Genomic DNA, 17,076 nt, shown 5'->3' with positions numbered 1-17,076 from the left:
CGGAGATCGCGTCTGGGTCACGCCACTGGCCGGGTCCACTTCCGAAGGGAGCGGGTCTCCGCGCAGGAGCCCCGGCGCGCTCAGCCCGAGCGCACGGCGGGGGCGGCCGGGCCTCTCGGGAGCGGCCCCGAGCCGGCGGCGCGACCCTCGCGCCTCGCCCGCCTGCCCTGTCGCGGCTCCGCCGTCCCGGGCCCCACACCCACCGGGCACCTCGGAGGGCCCGTTTGTCCCCGTCCTTCCCGGCCCCGCCCGAGCCGAGCCTCGGCCGCCCGCCACCATGGCGTGCGGAGCCACTCTGAAAAGGACTCTGGATTTCGACCCGCTGCTGAGCCCCGCATCTCCGAAGCGGAGGCGGTGCGCGCCTTTGTCGGCGCCGGCTTCGGCTGCCGCCTCCCCTGCCGCCGCCACCGCCGCCGCCGCCGCCTCGGCCGCGGCCGCCTCGCCGCAGAAGTATCTCCGGATGGAGCCTTCCCCCTTCGGCGACGTCTCCTCCCGGCTCACCACAGGTGGGTCTCGGCCCCGGGGCTGCCGGGGTGGGCTGCGGCCGGGAGCTTGGGTGCGGACACAAAGGGAAGGGCCTGAACCGAGGTGGGGGTGGTGTCGGCAGGTTGGGTGGGTACGAGTCGGGTTGGCCGGCATTGTGGGGGTCTCTCATTGTGAGGCAGATCATTTGGGGCTAGATCCCTGGAATCGTTTCCTTATGTAGAGACCCAGCGGAAATGATCAGAGAGGGTGATATTATTCATAAGTCAGGCGAGAGAAGGGTCACATTTCACCCGAATCTCCGGGTCTCTTGGGCTGAATCGATTGGTTGCAGCTATTAACTCAGTGACTGAGTGGTTTGAGGCGAGAAGGCAGCCCCTCCTCCATTTTAGACTTGGCTGGTTTTAGTATAGAAGGGGTGGGGTTTGGAGGGGGATGGATGTCACTGGGGCGAGTTGTAGGCCTGTCATTAATCACCCACAAGAACGCCACTTTGGCTGAGTCAAGACCTGTTTCCCTAGCAGGGTCAACAACAAAGCAAATGTTCTTCCCGAGTACTGTAATGTGATCTCACTATGCGTCCAGTCCTTAAGAGATCTTGAACTTTTAATGAAAAGGAAGGTGTACTTCAAATCGAGACTGACTGGTTTATTTGTAAATGCTTTAGTTATCCCAATGAAGTATGTTGGGAGAAAACAGCCTAGCCTCGAGAGTAACGAATAAATCAAGATTCCAGTGGACTTCAGACTTGAAGTCTTGAAACATTTTCTCAAAGTGTCTGCTGGATGGACCTTTGATTGCTTTTGTACACAAAATGTGTACCTAGGGATTTTAACCCCCTCTGCATTTGGAAATCTTTGTGTGCCTTCGGCACAATCTTAGGATAAACTTTAATGGACTTGAAGTGTAAGTCTGTTTCTTTTGTGTGTGGCATGCAAGGGTTTGTGAGTCTGTGTAAGCCCTTAGTGATATCATCCTTAAAGCCTTTGCTTAGTTTATTTTTTTTCTCAGTAACTCATTTAAAAAAGATGGGAACTATAGAGTTCTGTATTTGGTAACATCTATATGAAATTGACTGTACCATGTGTGTTTTTTAAAATGTCACATTTAAATATTCATACCCAAATCCATGGTGAACCTCAGTTACCTAGTCTGGCTCTTAAATTTTTGATATAATGTAGCCAAAAGCTGTTTTAAGAGTTGCAGTCACTTTTCGTAGAAATTCCAAGAAGTTTATTTAACGATCATACCTAAAGTGTCCCTCCCACACATATGTGTATAAAGGCACTCATGACGGAGTTGTTAGAGGAATGGTTCTCAATCTGTGGGCCGCGACCCCCAGGGGAACGCTCCGATATTTGCATTATGATTTATAACAGTAGCAAAATTGCATTATGAAGTAGCAGCGATAATCATGTGGGTGGGATCATCACTGCATGAGGGACTGTGGTAAAGGGTGGGCTTGTCAGGAGGGCTGAGAACCCACTGCTTTAGTCATTACTGTAAAGCAAGGGGAAAAAGTGGAGAATGAAGTCTTTTTTTGGGGGGGGGGTTCGAGACAGGGTTTCTCTGTATAGCCCTGGCTGTCCTGGAACTCACTTTGTAGACCAGGCTGGCCTCGAACTCAGAGATCAACCTGTCTCTACCTCCCAAGTGCTGGGATTAAAGGAGGGCGCCACCACCGCCGGGGCTGGAGAATGAATTCTTGGGGCAGACATTTTTTGTTTTTAATGAAATGCTAAATTTGAACATTGAAATGGTGTCCTATCTACTAATGAAGCCATTTCAAAATAGCTGTAACTAGCAATAAATTTTATGGGAGCTAGTGTTCAGTTTGAGAGTTACAGTATATCCCTATGCAGTTAAAATAATCTTGAATACCCAAACAGCAGGGAGCTATGACACCTTTCTTTACTTAAGGGAGGTTGTTTAGAAACCGTAATGATCTTCCAATCTGTTATGTCAGTGCTATAGTGTAGTGTTTAATATTCTCCACTCCTCATTCCCTCACAGCTCAACCAGCACATTGTAAAATGATTGGGATGGTTTTGAGTCTTTTAGCCAGCTGATACAGTTTGATCACGTCTTGAAACCTAAAATCAGCCGGGCAGTGCTGGTCCATGCCTTTAATCCCAGCACTTGGGAGGCAGAGGCAGGTGGATTTCTGAGTTCGAGGCCAGCCTGGTCTACAGAGTGAGTTCCAGGACAGCCAAGGCTACACAGAGAAACCCTGTCTCGAAAAACCAAAAAAAAAAAAAAAAAAAGAGAGAGAGAGAGAGAAAGAAAGAAAGAGAAAGAAACAAACCTAAAATCACATGCCAGTTGATGTTTTTAGTTTGCTAAGTATTAAGTTGGTATTTCAATTGAATATTAATGTAAAAGATTAGCTTCTTGAAAAATGAGGGAAGATTGTTAAAGTTTAAATTTGCTAAAATGTACATATTTGCTGTAATTTTTAATCACACAGTGTGTGGTTGAACCTTTTTAAGCTAAAACTAATGAAGACCTAGAATTTTATACAGAATATATATTATATGCGATTTGTCTTTATTATTATTCTATTTCAGGTACTTCATGTTTTCTTCTGATAGTGTTCTTGAAGTGGCATATTAGTAGCTTCAAGAACTTGGGCACTGTTCTAAATGCTGTTATTTTAGACATTCCAGGAAAGTGATTCCAAACTTAATATGACTACTTCTATTTAAATCAATATTTTTCAAACTTGAAATTTAATACTAAAGAAGAGGACTAGTTGATGGAAGTCTAGCTTGCTTTCTTGAGACTTGAAACTCTTATTATGTTAATTAACAGTGGCTTCTGTTCTTGCCCCTCTTCATGTATCCTATCTCAAACATGATTTTTGGTATACCTGAGTTACTAATTCATAACTGTACTCTAAGGTAGGTTTGTCAACCTATGGCCATGTGTTTGTACAGTCTGGGAGGTAAGAATTTTTTTAACATTTTTAAATCTCTGAAAAAAGAACAAAAAAATGATCATTTCATCATGTTGAGAATTCAAAAAATTCAAATGTCAGTGCCATGAAAAATAGTCATTTGGATACAGTTATGCCTGCCGGCCTTTAAAGTTTAAAGTCCACTGCAGGTTATCTTGGTTATCTTACTAAGCTTGTGGAGAGAGTCTGTTCCCAGAATTCATTTATTGTCTGGTCTTTTACAAAAGAAAAAAAAAAAGGTCTGTGTACACTGGTTTGGTTTAGGATTTTAATCGAATGATGCTTAAAATAACGTTTTAGTGTATCAAAGGATGATGGGTGGTGAGTGGGGGTGGGTTGGGAGAGAGAAGTATTTAAATGAGAATGGGGGAATGAAAGTGTCAAGGGCATGGGGGTTGGGGGGGAGGTCTTATCACAGATCCTTGACTAGCCAGGAACTCCTGGCATGCTTTTACATCTCTAGTGCTGGGATTAAAGGCTATGTGCCACCCTGCCCTGTTTTAAGTAAGATTTTAAAGATGTATTTTTTCTAAGTACCTAACTCTTCCCAGACCCATCTTACCCACCTTTTTCTGCTTCTCAATTTTGTGTTATGTCTCTCCCCCTCCCTTCCTCCTAAAATAACTAAGTCCCAATTTGTGTTGCCTATATATACTCATAGATTTGGGGTCATCCATTAGAGCATGGCTGACCTACTAAGAGTTTTAAGAAAATTGCTTGTTCCTCCCTCAGATGCCATCACCTGTCCTCAGCTAAGAATGGGGTCTTGTGTATTACTGTGGATGGGCAGCCACTATTGCTGTAAATTCATGAGTGTTTCAGCATGTCATGTCCAGAAGACACTGGCTCTTACAGTTTTTCTGCCTCAAACTGCCCTCTGAATGTGTATCTGTGTATTTATTTATATAGAGGGTAGTTTGATATCATGTCCATATAACAGATAGTAGTGAGCTCACCCCTGGACCCATGAATGCTCCAGCCGTGGGTTGTTGGCCAGGTTTACAGTGTCAAGCATGCATTTCTGTCTTGGAGCAAGCAAAAATCATAAACCCAACCAGAAAGCTGGACATTTACCCCGTGACATTTGTGCCACTTTTGCACTCATGGGCCTGTTATGGAGCTCAAGAGAGGTCACAATTGGATAAGCCTTGTTGGATGACTTTGATAGTAGCCTGCCAAACTCCTGGCACTGTGGAAGCTTCTTGTCAGTCCCAGCCTGGTCCATGCCCTGTGACCATGCGATGGCCTCAGCAATAGAATCCTAGCCATCAAGAGTGGGAGCGCAACCTCAAACATTAACAGTAGTCTGTATCATTTTGGAGGTCTCTAGGACACCCCAGACAAACAGCTTAAGGGGTTGTATTCCAATACTGGCACTGGGCTTTTTATTTGGCAACCTAAGTTATTTTTTAGTTGTCTGTCTGTCTGTCTGTCTGTCAGTCTATTATTATATAACCAAAAGATTGTCCTGGCATTTTCAAGAAAGAAGATGTTTTGATAGTAAGTGCCATTGTTAAGAGGTTGCCAGAACTGTCAGTCAAATCTAACACATTGTTTTCATATTTATACTATGAATCAGTGGTCTTGTGAGTGGCCTTCTGTGGATGCTGACTTTGTGAGTCAGGGAATTAACATTAATGTGTACATTGTAGCTTGCTTGGTACCATTAAGTTTGTTTTAGGAACTGAGTTGGATGAAGAGTTAAATTCCATTGTAAGAACTCATTGTATTTGTTGGAAACTTTCCATTAAAAAATGGAAACTACAGCTTGTGAATGGAGAATAGATTGTTCATTAGACATAGATACATGCCTCCAAATGGAGACACCAGCTGGTTTAAAGGAAATACAAATGGTTCTAAGCAAACAAATGATAATGTCTGTTGGAGAAGGCAGTATCTAACTTCAGATGCCATTTTATTGAGCCAGAAGTGTCTTTTAATATTTGTGGTTATTTAGACAGCTGTTAAATTACTTCTAGCTTCTCAGTGCATTTGGCAAATACATGTTTTTAGTAGTGGTCTTTGTGCTATGGATTGTAAACCTGATATTTAGAAATGTGTAGCTCCAGTTAAAATTGTGCATTTAAGAAGCCTGTTAGTCGGAATTGACATGTTGGCTCAGTGATAGTACAATGCTTGTCTAATCATAGATCTCCCTAAATTTGATCCTAATACTTGGGGGGGGGGGCCGGGGGCAAGAAAAAAGCCTTAGGCTTATAGCCATTAAAGAACATCCCAGTGCATTATTCATTTTAGCTTTCTAAGGTGGGGGGTGGGAGTGGGGGGGTGGATCCCAGAAACCTCACAGAAACAAGCTAACCTCATGAAGAGATGCTTCTAGCAGTCAGTTACCAAGGAAATGGTCATCTGCTTTTGAATGGCTTTGTTCTTTTGTTACTTGGGTATGTTTTTCCTATTGTTAAGATAGGCCAGGAAAAAGGGGATAGTAATACTTTTGAAAGGTTGAAAATAACAGATTCGGGGCTGATTAGATGGCTCAGCCAGTAAAAATGTTTCCTGCCAAGCCCAAGGGCCCTTGAGTTTGTTCACTGGGACCTATGTGGTAGAAAGAAAGAAAACAACTCCAGAAGGTTTCTGTGACTTCACCTGTGCACTGTGGCAAGTGTACTATAACTGTGGATGCATAAACACAGGGCAATGGTGAAGTATAAAAGAATCATTCAGAGAGCCTAGTACTGACAGTATTTTACTATTTGAAAGGAAACATGACAAGTATGAACTGATAGAAAGTGAAGTCCGGGCTCCTTGCAGAGTTGTTTGGTGAAGCTAGATAATGGGATTGGCGATGGGAACTAAATTCGTTAATCAGAGTTCTGTGGTTTTTGTTGTCCTTGTGTTTAACAGTGTCCAATACTGTTGACCTTAATACTGTCCAGTGCTATTAATCTATCTACAAAAGTTTCTCTGTGCATATGTGCAAATTTGATAAATTTTGATTTGATGTCTTTAATAAGACTATCAACTTTAAAAAGATGAAGAGAAGGGAAATACTCCAGCCTATTTCAACATGTGTGGCATCTGCAGGTGTCTGCTCTATACTTTGATTGCTGAATATAGCAATTTTAGAATTCAGTTCATCCCAACTTTGTATACGTAGCTGAGAGATCCACTAAGAGTCTAAGATAGGTCTCTGGATATTTAGGGCAGATGTGGGTCAAAGCTGATACCAACTTTAAAAAATGGCTTCAGGATTAATACACTTAGTTGGTTAATGTATTACCACAAAGCTTTTTTTTTTTTTTTAAGATTTATTTATTTATTATTATATGTAAGTACACTGTAGCTGTCTTCAGACAAACCAGAAGAGGGCGTCAGATCTCATTACGGATGGTTGTGAGCCACCATGTGGTTGCTGGGATTTGAACTCTGGACCTTCAGAAGAGCAGTCGGGTGCTCTTACCCACTGAGCCATCTCACCAGGCCCTCCACCACAAAGCTTTAAAATGTTGAGTTTATTTGTTGGGATATTCACTTGGCATTTCACAGGTTTCTTAGAAGCAATGGAATTGCAGTTCTGTACCTTTTTTTTTTTTTTTAAGACTGTTCTGTGACCCTGTAGTTATAATATTTTATGAGCAAAGTATTAATTCAACTAAGTTTTAACAACTACTGCAGTGAAAAATTTAAACAATGTTTCTGGGTACTTAACGGTTTTTTTGTTTTTTTTTTTAAGAACTATTTCTGTGTATGAGTGCTTATGAGTGTGCATTACACACATACAGTGTCCATGGAAGTTAAAGAGGGCATCGCACACCCTAGGGCTGGAGTTAGGGGTGTTTCTGAGTAGCTGCTAGGAATGGGACCTCAGTCCTCTGCAAGAGCCCCAGGGTATTACTTCTTCATGTCCCTTCCCTCACACTCTTCCTGGGTGATTAGTAAGAACCTCTAGCACTATAATATTTTAGATAGTCTCCTTTGGGGGAATTTTGCCATTGTCAGAAATTTGCTCACTTGTCAAATTATTTTGGTATGTGTGCACTGGCCTTTAGCATTCATTTTTGTTAATACAACACCTCAAGAATTAAGAATGAAAATAGATTAGGGGTGACTTTAGGAGAACTGTTGTTCTCTTTTTGTTATTAATTAATTAATTTATTTATTGAGACAGGGTCTCTACATAGCTCTTACTGTCCTCGAACTCCCTTTGTAGATCCAATTGTGCTGGGGTTAGGTCACAATGCCCAACCTTTTTTGTTTTTAAAATGAGATAGTGCTGGGTGTGGTGGCACTTGGGTTGACAAAGGATGGTCACCTGAGTTTGAGGCTAGCTTGGAATGCATATTGAGATCCTGCTTCAAGTACTGTGAGCAGCATAAAACTACCTTAGCAACTGGATAAAATGTAGTCGAATTCTCAACTATTATCCTAGTCCCTAACAGACTACCTAGTGCTAAAATATTGTTACCTGGTAGAACTTTTCTAAGTGATGGAATTGGAAGTATAGATAATAGAAGCTATGACAGGACAGAGTAAATGGGTGTTGACTGTAGCAACCTTCAGTGGCTTTGTGTGGAATAGGACATTATTGCTAGTGTGATGTGTAGCAACACTTTCATACTGGTTTAGATTAATACCTTAAAAAAAAGAAACAGAACACTCCCTTGAACATAGATGCCTATCTTAAGACTGTTAGTGTAGCTGGGCGCGGTGGCGCACGCCTTTAATCCCAGCACTCGGGAGGCAGAGGCAGGCGGATTTCTGAGTTCGAGGCCAGCCTGGTCTACAAAGTGAGCTCCAGGACAGCCAGAGCTATAAAGAGAAACCCTGTCTCGAAAAACCAAAAAAAAAAAAAAAAAAAAAAAAAAAAAGACTGTTAGTGTAGTGGGAACTTAAGTCAGTCTGGATAGAAGTAATGTAGAATATTGGTGTGGAAAATTTGGGAGGAGGTCTTTATCAGCTTCAAAGCTGTTTACCTCCTGAACTGAAATCTATCAGACCAATTTAGTGGTTTTCAACTTGTGCTGCCAAGATCTTGTGCAAGTCAGATCACTTGACTACATAACATTGTTGACCATGTGCTGTTGGTATTAGAACATTTGACGACAAGTATAGCTTAGGTGACTTAGTTGCATCCTAGAAGATACACAACAGTATAGGCAATGACATTAGGAAGTCTTGAATTCTTTAGTTGACAGTATGAAGTGTTGGCAAGACAGGTGTAGCTGGTAATAATGTGAAATGGTAAAGAACACTCTGGGAAACTTTGGTACTTTCTTTACTGTTTTCCAAACAGAGCTGAGAACGGCCTCAGACTAGGACTTGGATTTAGCAGTTTTCATTGGAAACAGTCTGAAAGGCCAATACAGGAACTGGAGAAATGAATTATCACCAGGCAACAATAAGAAGAAACTGATGCAGTGTGCACAAATTCCAAGCATGTCTAGTACAGTGAAGACAAAAAGTTACTGTCCTATACTGCTTGAGAATGATGACAGGAAAAAAATGTATTTTTCATAGAATGGGTACAATTAAAAAATGTTTGCACTGTTTGTGTTTGTGAAGTCCACTTATACAGGAGGCTAAATGTAGTGATACCATGTGAGTATTGGCTTCTTGAAGACTCCTGGAGAGACAGAGGTAGGGGTGTGTGTGAGATATAGAGACATAAGAGTAGTGAAAGTTGTGGTTTTATATTACATTTCACTTGATAAATCATAACTTAAAAATATACTATACTGTTGTGTATCTGCTAGGATGCAACTAAGTCACCTAAGCTATACTTGTCCTCAATTGTTTGGTTTGCCTGTTGAGACTGGCTTACTGTGTAGCCTGGAACTCACTGGGTAGACTGCCTTTTTCACACAAGTGCTGGGATTAAAGGTTTTGTACCACTATGCTGTGTTGGATTGGGGCTTAAAGTAAATAGTTTTACTGAATTTTAGTCTTGGCTTTGTTTCAAGCATTCTCTTTATGGTACAGTTTAGTATGGCCTTCATTAATTTCGTAGTAAAGTTTAGAACTAGATACAGTGATTCTCAACCTGTAGGTGGTGACCCATTTGGGTGCGGGGTCACATACCAGATATCTCACATATCAGGTATTTACATTCCAATTAATGACAGGAGCAGAATTACAGATATGTAGTAGTAACAAAGTAATCTTATGGTAGCAGGTTACCAGACATGAGGCATATATTAAAGGGTCACAACATTAGGAAGGTTGAGAAACACTCATAGAAGAAGACAGATTAATTTGAGGAGCAACAGCTTTGTAGTGTTAATGTAAAAGTCACAAAGAGGTGGTAGATGTGAAAGTCAAGCCACTCCAAGCTAGTGTCGTACATTTTGAAGCTTCTGGCTGTAAATAAACTTTACCATGTTTTGAATGGCATTTGTCATTCATTCAAAATATCATTAACTTAAAATCTTTTAGAATATTGTTATAAGAAGGGTTATTTCGTTTTTTAATGAAGATACTGTGCTTGTTGGCAACAAGATATTCCACGTTTATCAGATACCTCTGGATGAATGCTAGGAAACTATTCATATTAAGGCAAACCTACCTGTCCATAATTTTATTTCATACTGACAACTGTTTACTTAAGTGGAAAAAAGACTGAAATTGACCATGTCAACTGTACTGAAAAAGTTAGCATTTTGAAAAAGGGTAAACAGTTAAAACCTACACAGCTATCCATAAGTTAATCATATGTAATTTTGTATCTGAACTATACATTCACATGCATTGTGGATGTGTGTGTATATAAACACAAACCTTTTTAAATGACAGAATTAATGATATCTTGACTAAATTAATTTTTATCATTTGAGTTTTTCTTTTAGTTACAATGGAATTGAGCATCTAAAGTGTTAAAAGTCAAAGGAGGGGTGGAAAAATGGCCTGGTGGTTAAGAGCACCTGTTAACTCTTGCAGGAATACAGGGTTCTAGTCTTTCTGAAGGTTGCCTAGCAACTGTCCTTAGCACCAGTTCCAAGAGGTCAGATGCCCTCTTCTGGCTCCCACAAGCATCGCATGCATATGATGCAGTTAAATACATATAGGCAAAAGGCAGACACATATTAAAAATAAAACCTAAAAACAATGATCCTTTAGAATTTTGAATATTTAGAGAAAGAAAAGAGACTACTGAAGATTAGAAATGAAAGGTACCAGTTATTAATTATTGAGCAGGATTGTTACTGAGTTGAATATGGGAATTCACTCTTTGTGCAGTTTTTATTGCATGTTTTCACTTTTGCTTTCAATTGGGATTAATAATAAACTTCTTGGAATTTAGTTGCACATTGAGCTAAAGAAGTTACTGAGAAAATCTGTAGATACAGGTGATTAGGGGGGTGGAAACCTCAGGGGGGGCATTTCCTACAGATCAAATGGTCCCTTATTTTTCGTTACAAACAGTGGTAAAGTGAACTAATTCCGTTGGCTCAGAAATGACCTGCTGGGTATAATTTTATGTTTCAGTGGCAATGTAAAAGATGGCTGCATTGTAGGACAGTGGTTCTTGTGTATCGCTGTATCATATTATCTCATATGCGCTTTTCTCCCCAAGGTGCAGAATGCTTTGTTGTTAATGCTAGAATGGTTTCGGGTTTTATCATGCTTCATATTAATGACAATTTGATTCATGATAAAATTTTAATTCTCTTGTCCTTTGTCCTTTTAGACTTATGCTTGAATATACATAATTTTCCTTTCTCGTTACTGGAAATACTGGTTAACTTAAGTAGTTCTATATGAAATAGATACATGGGCTCTGAGTTTTTACTCTGAGTAAAATGATTGAAGAAAGTTAGATTATCTGACCACTGTTTTTGAGTAAAAAGCTTAAATTTAGTTTTCACAAATAGGATTTGACTTTGTTGAATTCCAGATGGCATGTATATATATATTTTTAAAGATTTATTTCATTTTACGTGTATATGTGTATCTGGGAGTATATGTCCCATACTGTGCCTGGAGAGGCTAGAAGATGGTTGGATATGCTACTTCTGAACAGCTTGTGCTCAACCAGTGGGTTCATAGGGAAACAGTTCTTTGTTATTTGGAAGAAATATTTTTGATTTTTTTTTTCTTTAGTATGAAATTTTTGATTTTCCAAATTTTTCCTTTTAGAACAAATTCTGTACAACATAAAACAGGAATATAAACGCATGCAGAAGAGAAGACATTTAGAGGCTAGTTTTCAGCAGGCAGATCCAGGTTGTACTTCCGATTCACAGCCACACGCATTTCTCATCAGTGGACCAGCATCACCAGGTAATAACCCTTAATAAGTATAAGAAGTATTACATTAGAAATGATGGGGAAAATGCAAACTGCCCACGACTTAAAGCACCTGATTTTTCCAAGATTAAAGTAGTTACACAAAGTAATGTGTACTATTTTAAAAGTTTTCACTACCTGTATTCCCACCAACCACAGGCAGCTACCTTTAGCATCCCTAAAGTGGACATAACTTGGATTTAAAAAATTACTAGTGTTTACTATATGCTTTAAAAATACCCATTTTTGTGCTTTTATCTGCATGTATGTACAACATAAACCATTTATATGTCTGGTACTCATGGAGACCAAAAGAGGATGTCAGATCCTCTGAAACTAGAGTTACAGATGGTCATGAGCCCTGTCGTGTAGGTGCTGAGAACTAAACCTGAGTCCTCTGCAAAAACAAGTGCCTTTAACTGTGACACTATCTTTCCTGTCCCACCACATGCTTTTCTGTTAGATAATAGTACCCCAACACTGCCATTTTGTGAATTTCTTATAATTATTGATCTAGCAGTTATATTCAAAAGTTCTTCTGACCATTACACAAATGTCTATCCATGTACTTGTAGACATTGGTCACATTGGGCTAGATTCCTTAATGTGTGGATTTCTTTTTTTCTGTTGTTTTTTAAAAATTGTGTATCAATTTAAAACCCATATTTACCCTTTAGAGAGAATAGTCTACTTTTCTAAGTCTGACTTAGTAATGCTGAAGTTACTTGGCCAAAAAAGAACCATCCTACCTTTACTTTAGTTAATAACCTGTCAAAATACTTTTTACTTCAGAAGCACTTGTTTGGGGCTGGAGAGATGTTCAGAGGTTAAGAGCACTGACTGCTCCTCTGAAAGTCCTGAGTTCAAATCCCAGCAACCCCATGGTGGCTCACAATCATCCATAATGAAGTCTGACTCCCTCTTCTGGTGTGTCTGAGGACAGCTACAGTGTACTTACATATAACAATAAATCTTTTTTTAAAATGGGGGTGGGGGGTGCTGGTGAGATGGCTCAGCAGTTAAGAGCACTGAGGGCTCTTCCGAAGGTTCCGAGGTCAAATCCCAGAAACCACATGGTGGCTCACAACCCTCTGTAAGGAGATCTGACATCCTCCTCTGGTGTCTGAAGACAGCTACAGTGTACTTAACATATAATAATAAATCTTTAAAACAGAAGCACTTGTTTTCCTGGTACAATTCAAAACAGAAACATAAAATCAAAGATATAAGGTAATCAATTAAAACTTGATAGGGAATTGTTCAGTGCTAAATATTGGGATGCTGCCGGGTTGGGGCTGGAGCTAGGTGTGCCAAAGGAGTGATTCTTACTAAAATTATAATGATCTTTTCTACTAATATTAGTTTAATTCTTAGGGATTTGCCAGTCTTAACAAGACTTGGAATTTCAAGGTTAGGCTAGCCTTGGTGGTTGGGTTAATTTGGGTGAGTCAGTGCAGATAGATAAAGGCACCACAGAGCAAGATTAGCAAACTGTGACATGAGTGTGCTTGTATCCATATGTAGCACTTGACAGCATGGATGCAGTGAATAGCTACCACAATCCTGGGTTATCCGAAAGATAATGATCTTTAAGCCAGGAATGTTTAAGATCAAAGTACCTTAAATAGAGGATGAATGTCTTTTTCTATGAAGTATGTCACTACTTGATAATATCAGTGGCTGTTAATATTATCTTTCAGAACTCGAAACCATAAAATACAGGTGAACTTTTTTCCCTCTGCAGATTGTCCTAGCAGTTATCATTAACAAAAAACAAACTGAGATTTAAAAAAAAAAAAGCATACAATTCAAAGTAATAAACATGATCAGAGCTTTTTCCTTTAAGAGGTCCCAGAAATGAATCTGAAATTTGGTTCATGAGTCAACTTGTTAGTATCCTAAAGTTTGTAATACAGATCCTCGCATACTTACTGTCTTAACAGTTGCCACTGAGAGAATTTTCTCTTAAAAACCTTTTAGTTACAGAAGCATATAAGGAATATTCTTGCTAATTTAAAATTGACAAACACTGGTGTTGGAGCTGTTTTTGGAACTTTGGTTTTCTTGAGTTTTGAGTGTCTGAACTTAGGTGAATTAAATTATATTAGCAAAAGTGGGGATTATGGTCACTATTCAAAATTTAGAATCAATTCTGTTCCTTTAGTAAGGGATAAATATCTGCAGTACAGATTTCTCCTTGCAGCAACTCTTTTTAAAAGTATAATTCTCTATTTTCCTTTTTTTAGATATAATTCTCTTTTAAAAGGAAACTAGGGTTTGGAAAATGAAGAATATTGAAGTGGTAGAACAATTGGATATGACTTACTGTATGGTCTTAAAATATAAACAATAAGCATTAACAATAAAATAAGTGTCTTTATAATATAATCATGTTACTCTAATAACTAAATGTTCTGAACAGGCATGTGCTGGAATGGAGTCTGAAAGTTTTGTGATGGGCACCGTCATTGCAAGGATTTTGTTGTGAAGTTTTCTCCACTCGACTTTAGGCTTTTCCTCTAGATAACATTCCTTTCTCCAGAATCGCAGTCTGACAGAATTAATACTTGGCCCTGTTTATCATAGATAATAAGTTTAAATGACATGGGGAAGTTCTCAATGAAACTTTCATTCAGGAGGTATTCTGTCATGGTTCTAAATCAGGTGATCTTTTATTCATGTTGTACATAGGGACTTCATCTGCAACATCCTCACCATTAAAAAAAGAACAGCCCTTATTTACTCTAAGGCAGGTTGGAATGATCTGTGAACGTTTGTTGAAAGAACGGGAAGAGAAAGTTCGAGAAGAATATGAAGAAATACTGAATACAAAACTTGCAGGTAACAAATGAGTTTATTTTAGAATATCTAGTCACTGTTCTAGAGTGGGGATTATGAAGAGACACCATGAACAAGGCAACTCTTATGAAAAAAGGCATTTAATTGGGAGCTTGCTTCTAGTGTTAGAGCATGGCGCCATGCAGATAGGTACATCCTAATTTCACATCTCCCCCACCTCACCCCTAGTGGCACACTTCTGCCAATGAGGCCACCTAATTCTTTCAGAGTTCCACTCCCTGCTGACTTGCATTCTAATATATGAAACTCTGGGGTCCATTCTTATTCAGATCACCACACCTAGAAACGCACTGTAAGAATTATTTCCCACAGGTGTTTTTACAGTGGTATATTCTTTCTATACATTGGTATAAGTCTTGGTATATGTGGACCAGAGAACTTCAGTAAAAAAGGAAATTAACATTCTTTTTTTTTTTTTTAAATTAGGTATTTATTTCATTTACATTTCCAATGCTATCCCAAAAGTCCCCCAACGGCTCCCCCACCCACCCACTCCCACTTCTTGGCCCTGGCGTTCCCCAGTACTGAGGCATATAAAGTTTGCACAACCAATGGGCCTCTCTTCCATCTTCTGCTACATATGCAGCTAGAGACACGAGCTCTGGGGGGTATTGGGTAGTTCATATTGTTGTTCCACCTATAGGGTTGCAGACCCCTTTAGCTCCTTGGATACTTTCTCTAGCTCCTCCACTGGGGGCCCTGTGATCCATCCAATAGCTGACTATGAGCATCCACTTCTGTGTTTGCTAGGCCCCAGGAAATTAACATTTTTAAAGCCCATATCTCACCTTCATGACACCAGGGATGAGCTAGCTGTATAGATCAGCTACAGTATTAATTAAATTTTTAGTTTTTATCCTGTGGAAAACACTTATTGAGCTGTTTACAATTACTATTTAAGTTATGGAAAGTTTTCACATTGCTTTATATTTTTGATACATTCATTAGATAGAATATTTTGCAAGTCATGTAATTTACATATACCTCTATTTATAGAACAATATGATGCTTTTGTGAAGTTTACGCATGATCAGATAATGCGGCGATATGGAGAACAGCCTGCTAGTTGTAAGTATCTGACCTTTGAACTATAAACTGAAAAGACCATGTTTTCATATTTAAGAAGAGAGTTGATAAAAAGTATGGAGAGAAAGTTTAAAACAGAAGTAAAATGTTACAAGTTATATCTAGGGGTGGTGTTAGGAAAGAATGATTGTGTTTGTTGTCATTTTGCCCCATTCTCTATACTAATACTCCTTTTCTCCTCCAGATGTTTCATGAATCACGCTTTTTGCATTTGTGGGCTGCCTTGTTCCTTGTTGAGTTGTTGCAGGAGGTCCCAACTATGACATGCAGCAATGCCAGTACCCATCTGTGAATACAGGTTATTTCAAGCTTTCGTCAGTGGCAACCACTCTTAGGCAGCAGCAAATGGTTTTGGAAATTTCCGTGATGTCATTACCACCTGAATGTGGACCTTTGCTACTTGTATTAAGACCAGTGGCCTCGTTTTGCTGTATCATTACAATTTGGCTTCTTTATATTAATGTTTGAAAGGGATTAAAGCTGGCATTCTAGAACATGCCCTTCACTGGTTATGTAAATAAAACTGTAGAATGACACGTCAGATGAAGTTAGTGTGATTTTAATTGTGCACTACAACCAAGCTGTAACCAGTTATTAATAACTTAGAATGTAATCCCAGGACATTTAAGCAGTTAGTCTACAGTACTTCTGTGAGATAGTGGAGGAGGAGGAGGAGGAAGAGGAGGGCATTTCTGTATTTCAGGACTTTTCTTGGGGTTTCAGAATGGGTTTATATGATTTTCTTTATTATTTTTTGGTAGTTTTATTTATTCTATCCGTCTTTTTAACAAATGTTTATTGCTGCACCCCCACCCCCACCCCCAGTGTATTATTGTTTTACTACCCTTGTAGCACTGGAGTTTAGTTGGAAAAATAAAACATTTACTTCTATTCTGCCTGTTTCCGAATTGTACACATGGGTAGTATTGGAATAAAGTAGTGTTTAAACGCTAAGTATTTTCTAGAAATCAACACAAAGTTAGTTTTCTGGCATTATTTACCTTTTAAATGCTGTTTTCAGAAATTAAGTTATGATTCAAAACTGCTTCTGTAACTTGCTGTATAACAGCATGTTATATAACAAGATCTAAAACAGCTGTAGACCTTTCCTTTGAATCCAGTTTTGATGTTTTTGAATGATGTGATAACCCCGCACAAAGCAGTTTAGGGTATTAAGTGTTTATTTTACTTTAGCTTAAAATCCCAGGTTGCAGTCTATCACTGTGGGGAAATCAAAACAGCAGGAACTTGTAGCCACAAGTAAGAGCAGAGAGCCATCAGTAAATGTATAGTACTAAGTTTAGTGGATGGTTCCACCCACTTTCCGGTTGGCTCTCTTCCTAATTGGTTAAGGCAATTCAGTCACTCACAGACATGCTTACAGGCTAAACTGATCTAGACAAGCCTTGTTAAGATTTAGAAAATCCTAGGTACTGTTGAGATGAAAA

General features: G+C 39.4%; 2 protein-coding genes across 3 annotated transcripts in view; one reads left to right on the top strand and one right to left on the bottom strand.

Annotated features, from left to right (window-relative positions):
- On the top strand, window positions 1–16,519 carry Akirin2 (akirin 2). Of its 2 annotated transcripts, XM_021160051.2 has the most exons (5): window positions 1–506; window positions 11,534–11,677; window positions 14,375–14,524; window positions 15,539–15,610; window positions 15,813–16,519. In XM_021160051.2, exons 1-5 carry the CDS (start codon window positions 278–280, stop codon window positions 15,821–15,823), a joined length of 606 nt encoding a protein of 201 aa, XP_021015710.1. In that variant the 5' UTR covers window positions 1–277; the 3' UTR covers window positions 15,824–16,519. The 2 variants fall into 2 exon arrangements, with proteins under 2 accessions (XP_021015710.1, XP_085695565.1); XM_085839439.1 differs by lacking the exon at window positions 15,813–16,519 and having other exon boundaries at window positions 15,539–15,651.
- Window positions 11,566–17,076, bottom strand: part of Orc3 (origin recognition complex subunit 3) — a 56,731-nt gene continuing 51,220 nt past the window's right edge. The window contains exon 19 of the mRNA XM_085839435.1: window positions 11,566–11,686. Within this exon, the coding sequence (XP_085695561.1) occupies window positions 11,657–11,686 (30 nt within the window). The 3' untranslated portion in view covers window positions 11,566–11,656. The remainder of the gene's footprint in view (window positions 11,687–17,076) is intronic.

The sequence above is a fragment of the Mus caroli genome, unplaced genomic scaffold (genome assembly GCF_978045245.1).
Source record: "Mus caroli unplaced genomic scaffold, Mus_caroli_1 scaffold_6, whole genome shotgun sequence".
NCBI classification, from domain to species: domain Eukaryota; kingdom Metazoa; phylum Chordata; class Mammalia; order Rodentia; family Muridae; genus Mus; species Mus caroli.
Note: the sequence above shows the minus strand (reverse complement) of the source record. Positions and strands in the feature narration are given on the sequence as shown.

Bases quoted from the DNA above. Each gene is read 5' to 3' on its own strand.
- Akirin2 (XM_085839439.1), top strand. From the start codon at position 278: ATGGCGTGCGGAGCCACTCTGAAAAGGACTCTGGATTTCGACCCGCTG. The intron at 507-11,533 runs GTGGGTCTCGGC...TTTTCCTTTTAG, and splicing joins CTCCTCCCGGCTCACCACAG to AACAAATTCTGTACAACATA. The intron at 11,678-14,374 runs GTAATAACCCTT...TGTTGTACATAG, and splicing joins CAGTGGACCAGCATCACCAG to GGACTTCATCTGCAACATCC.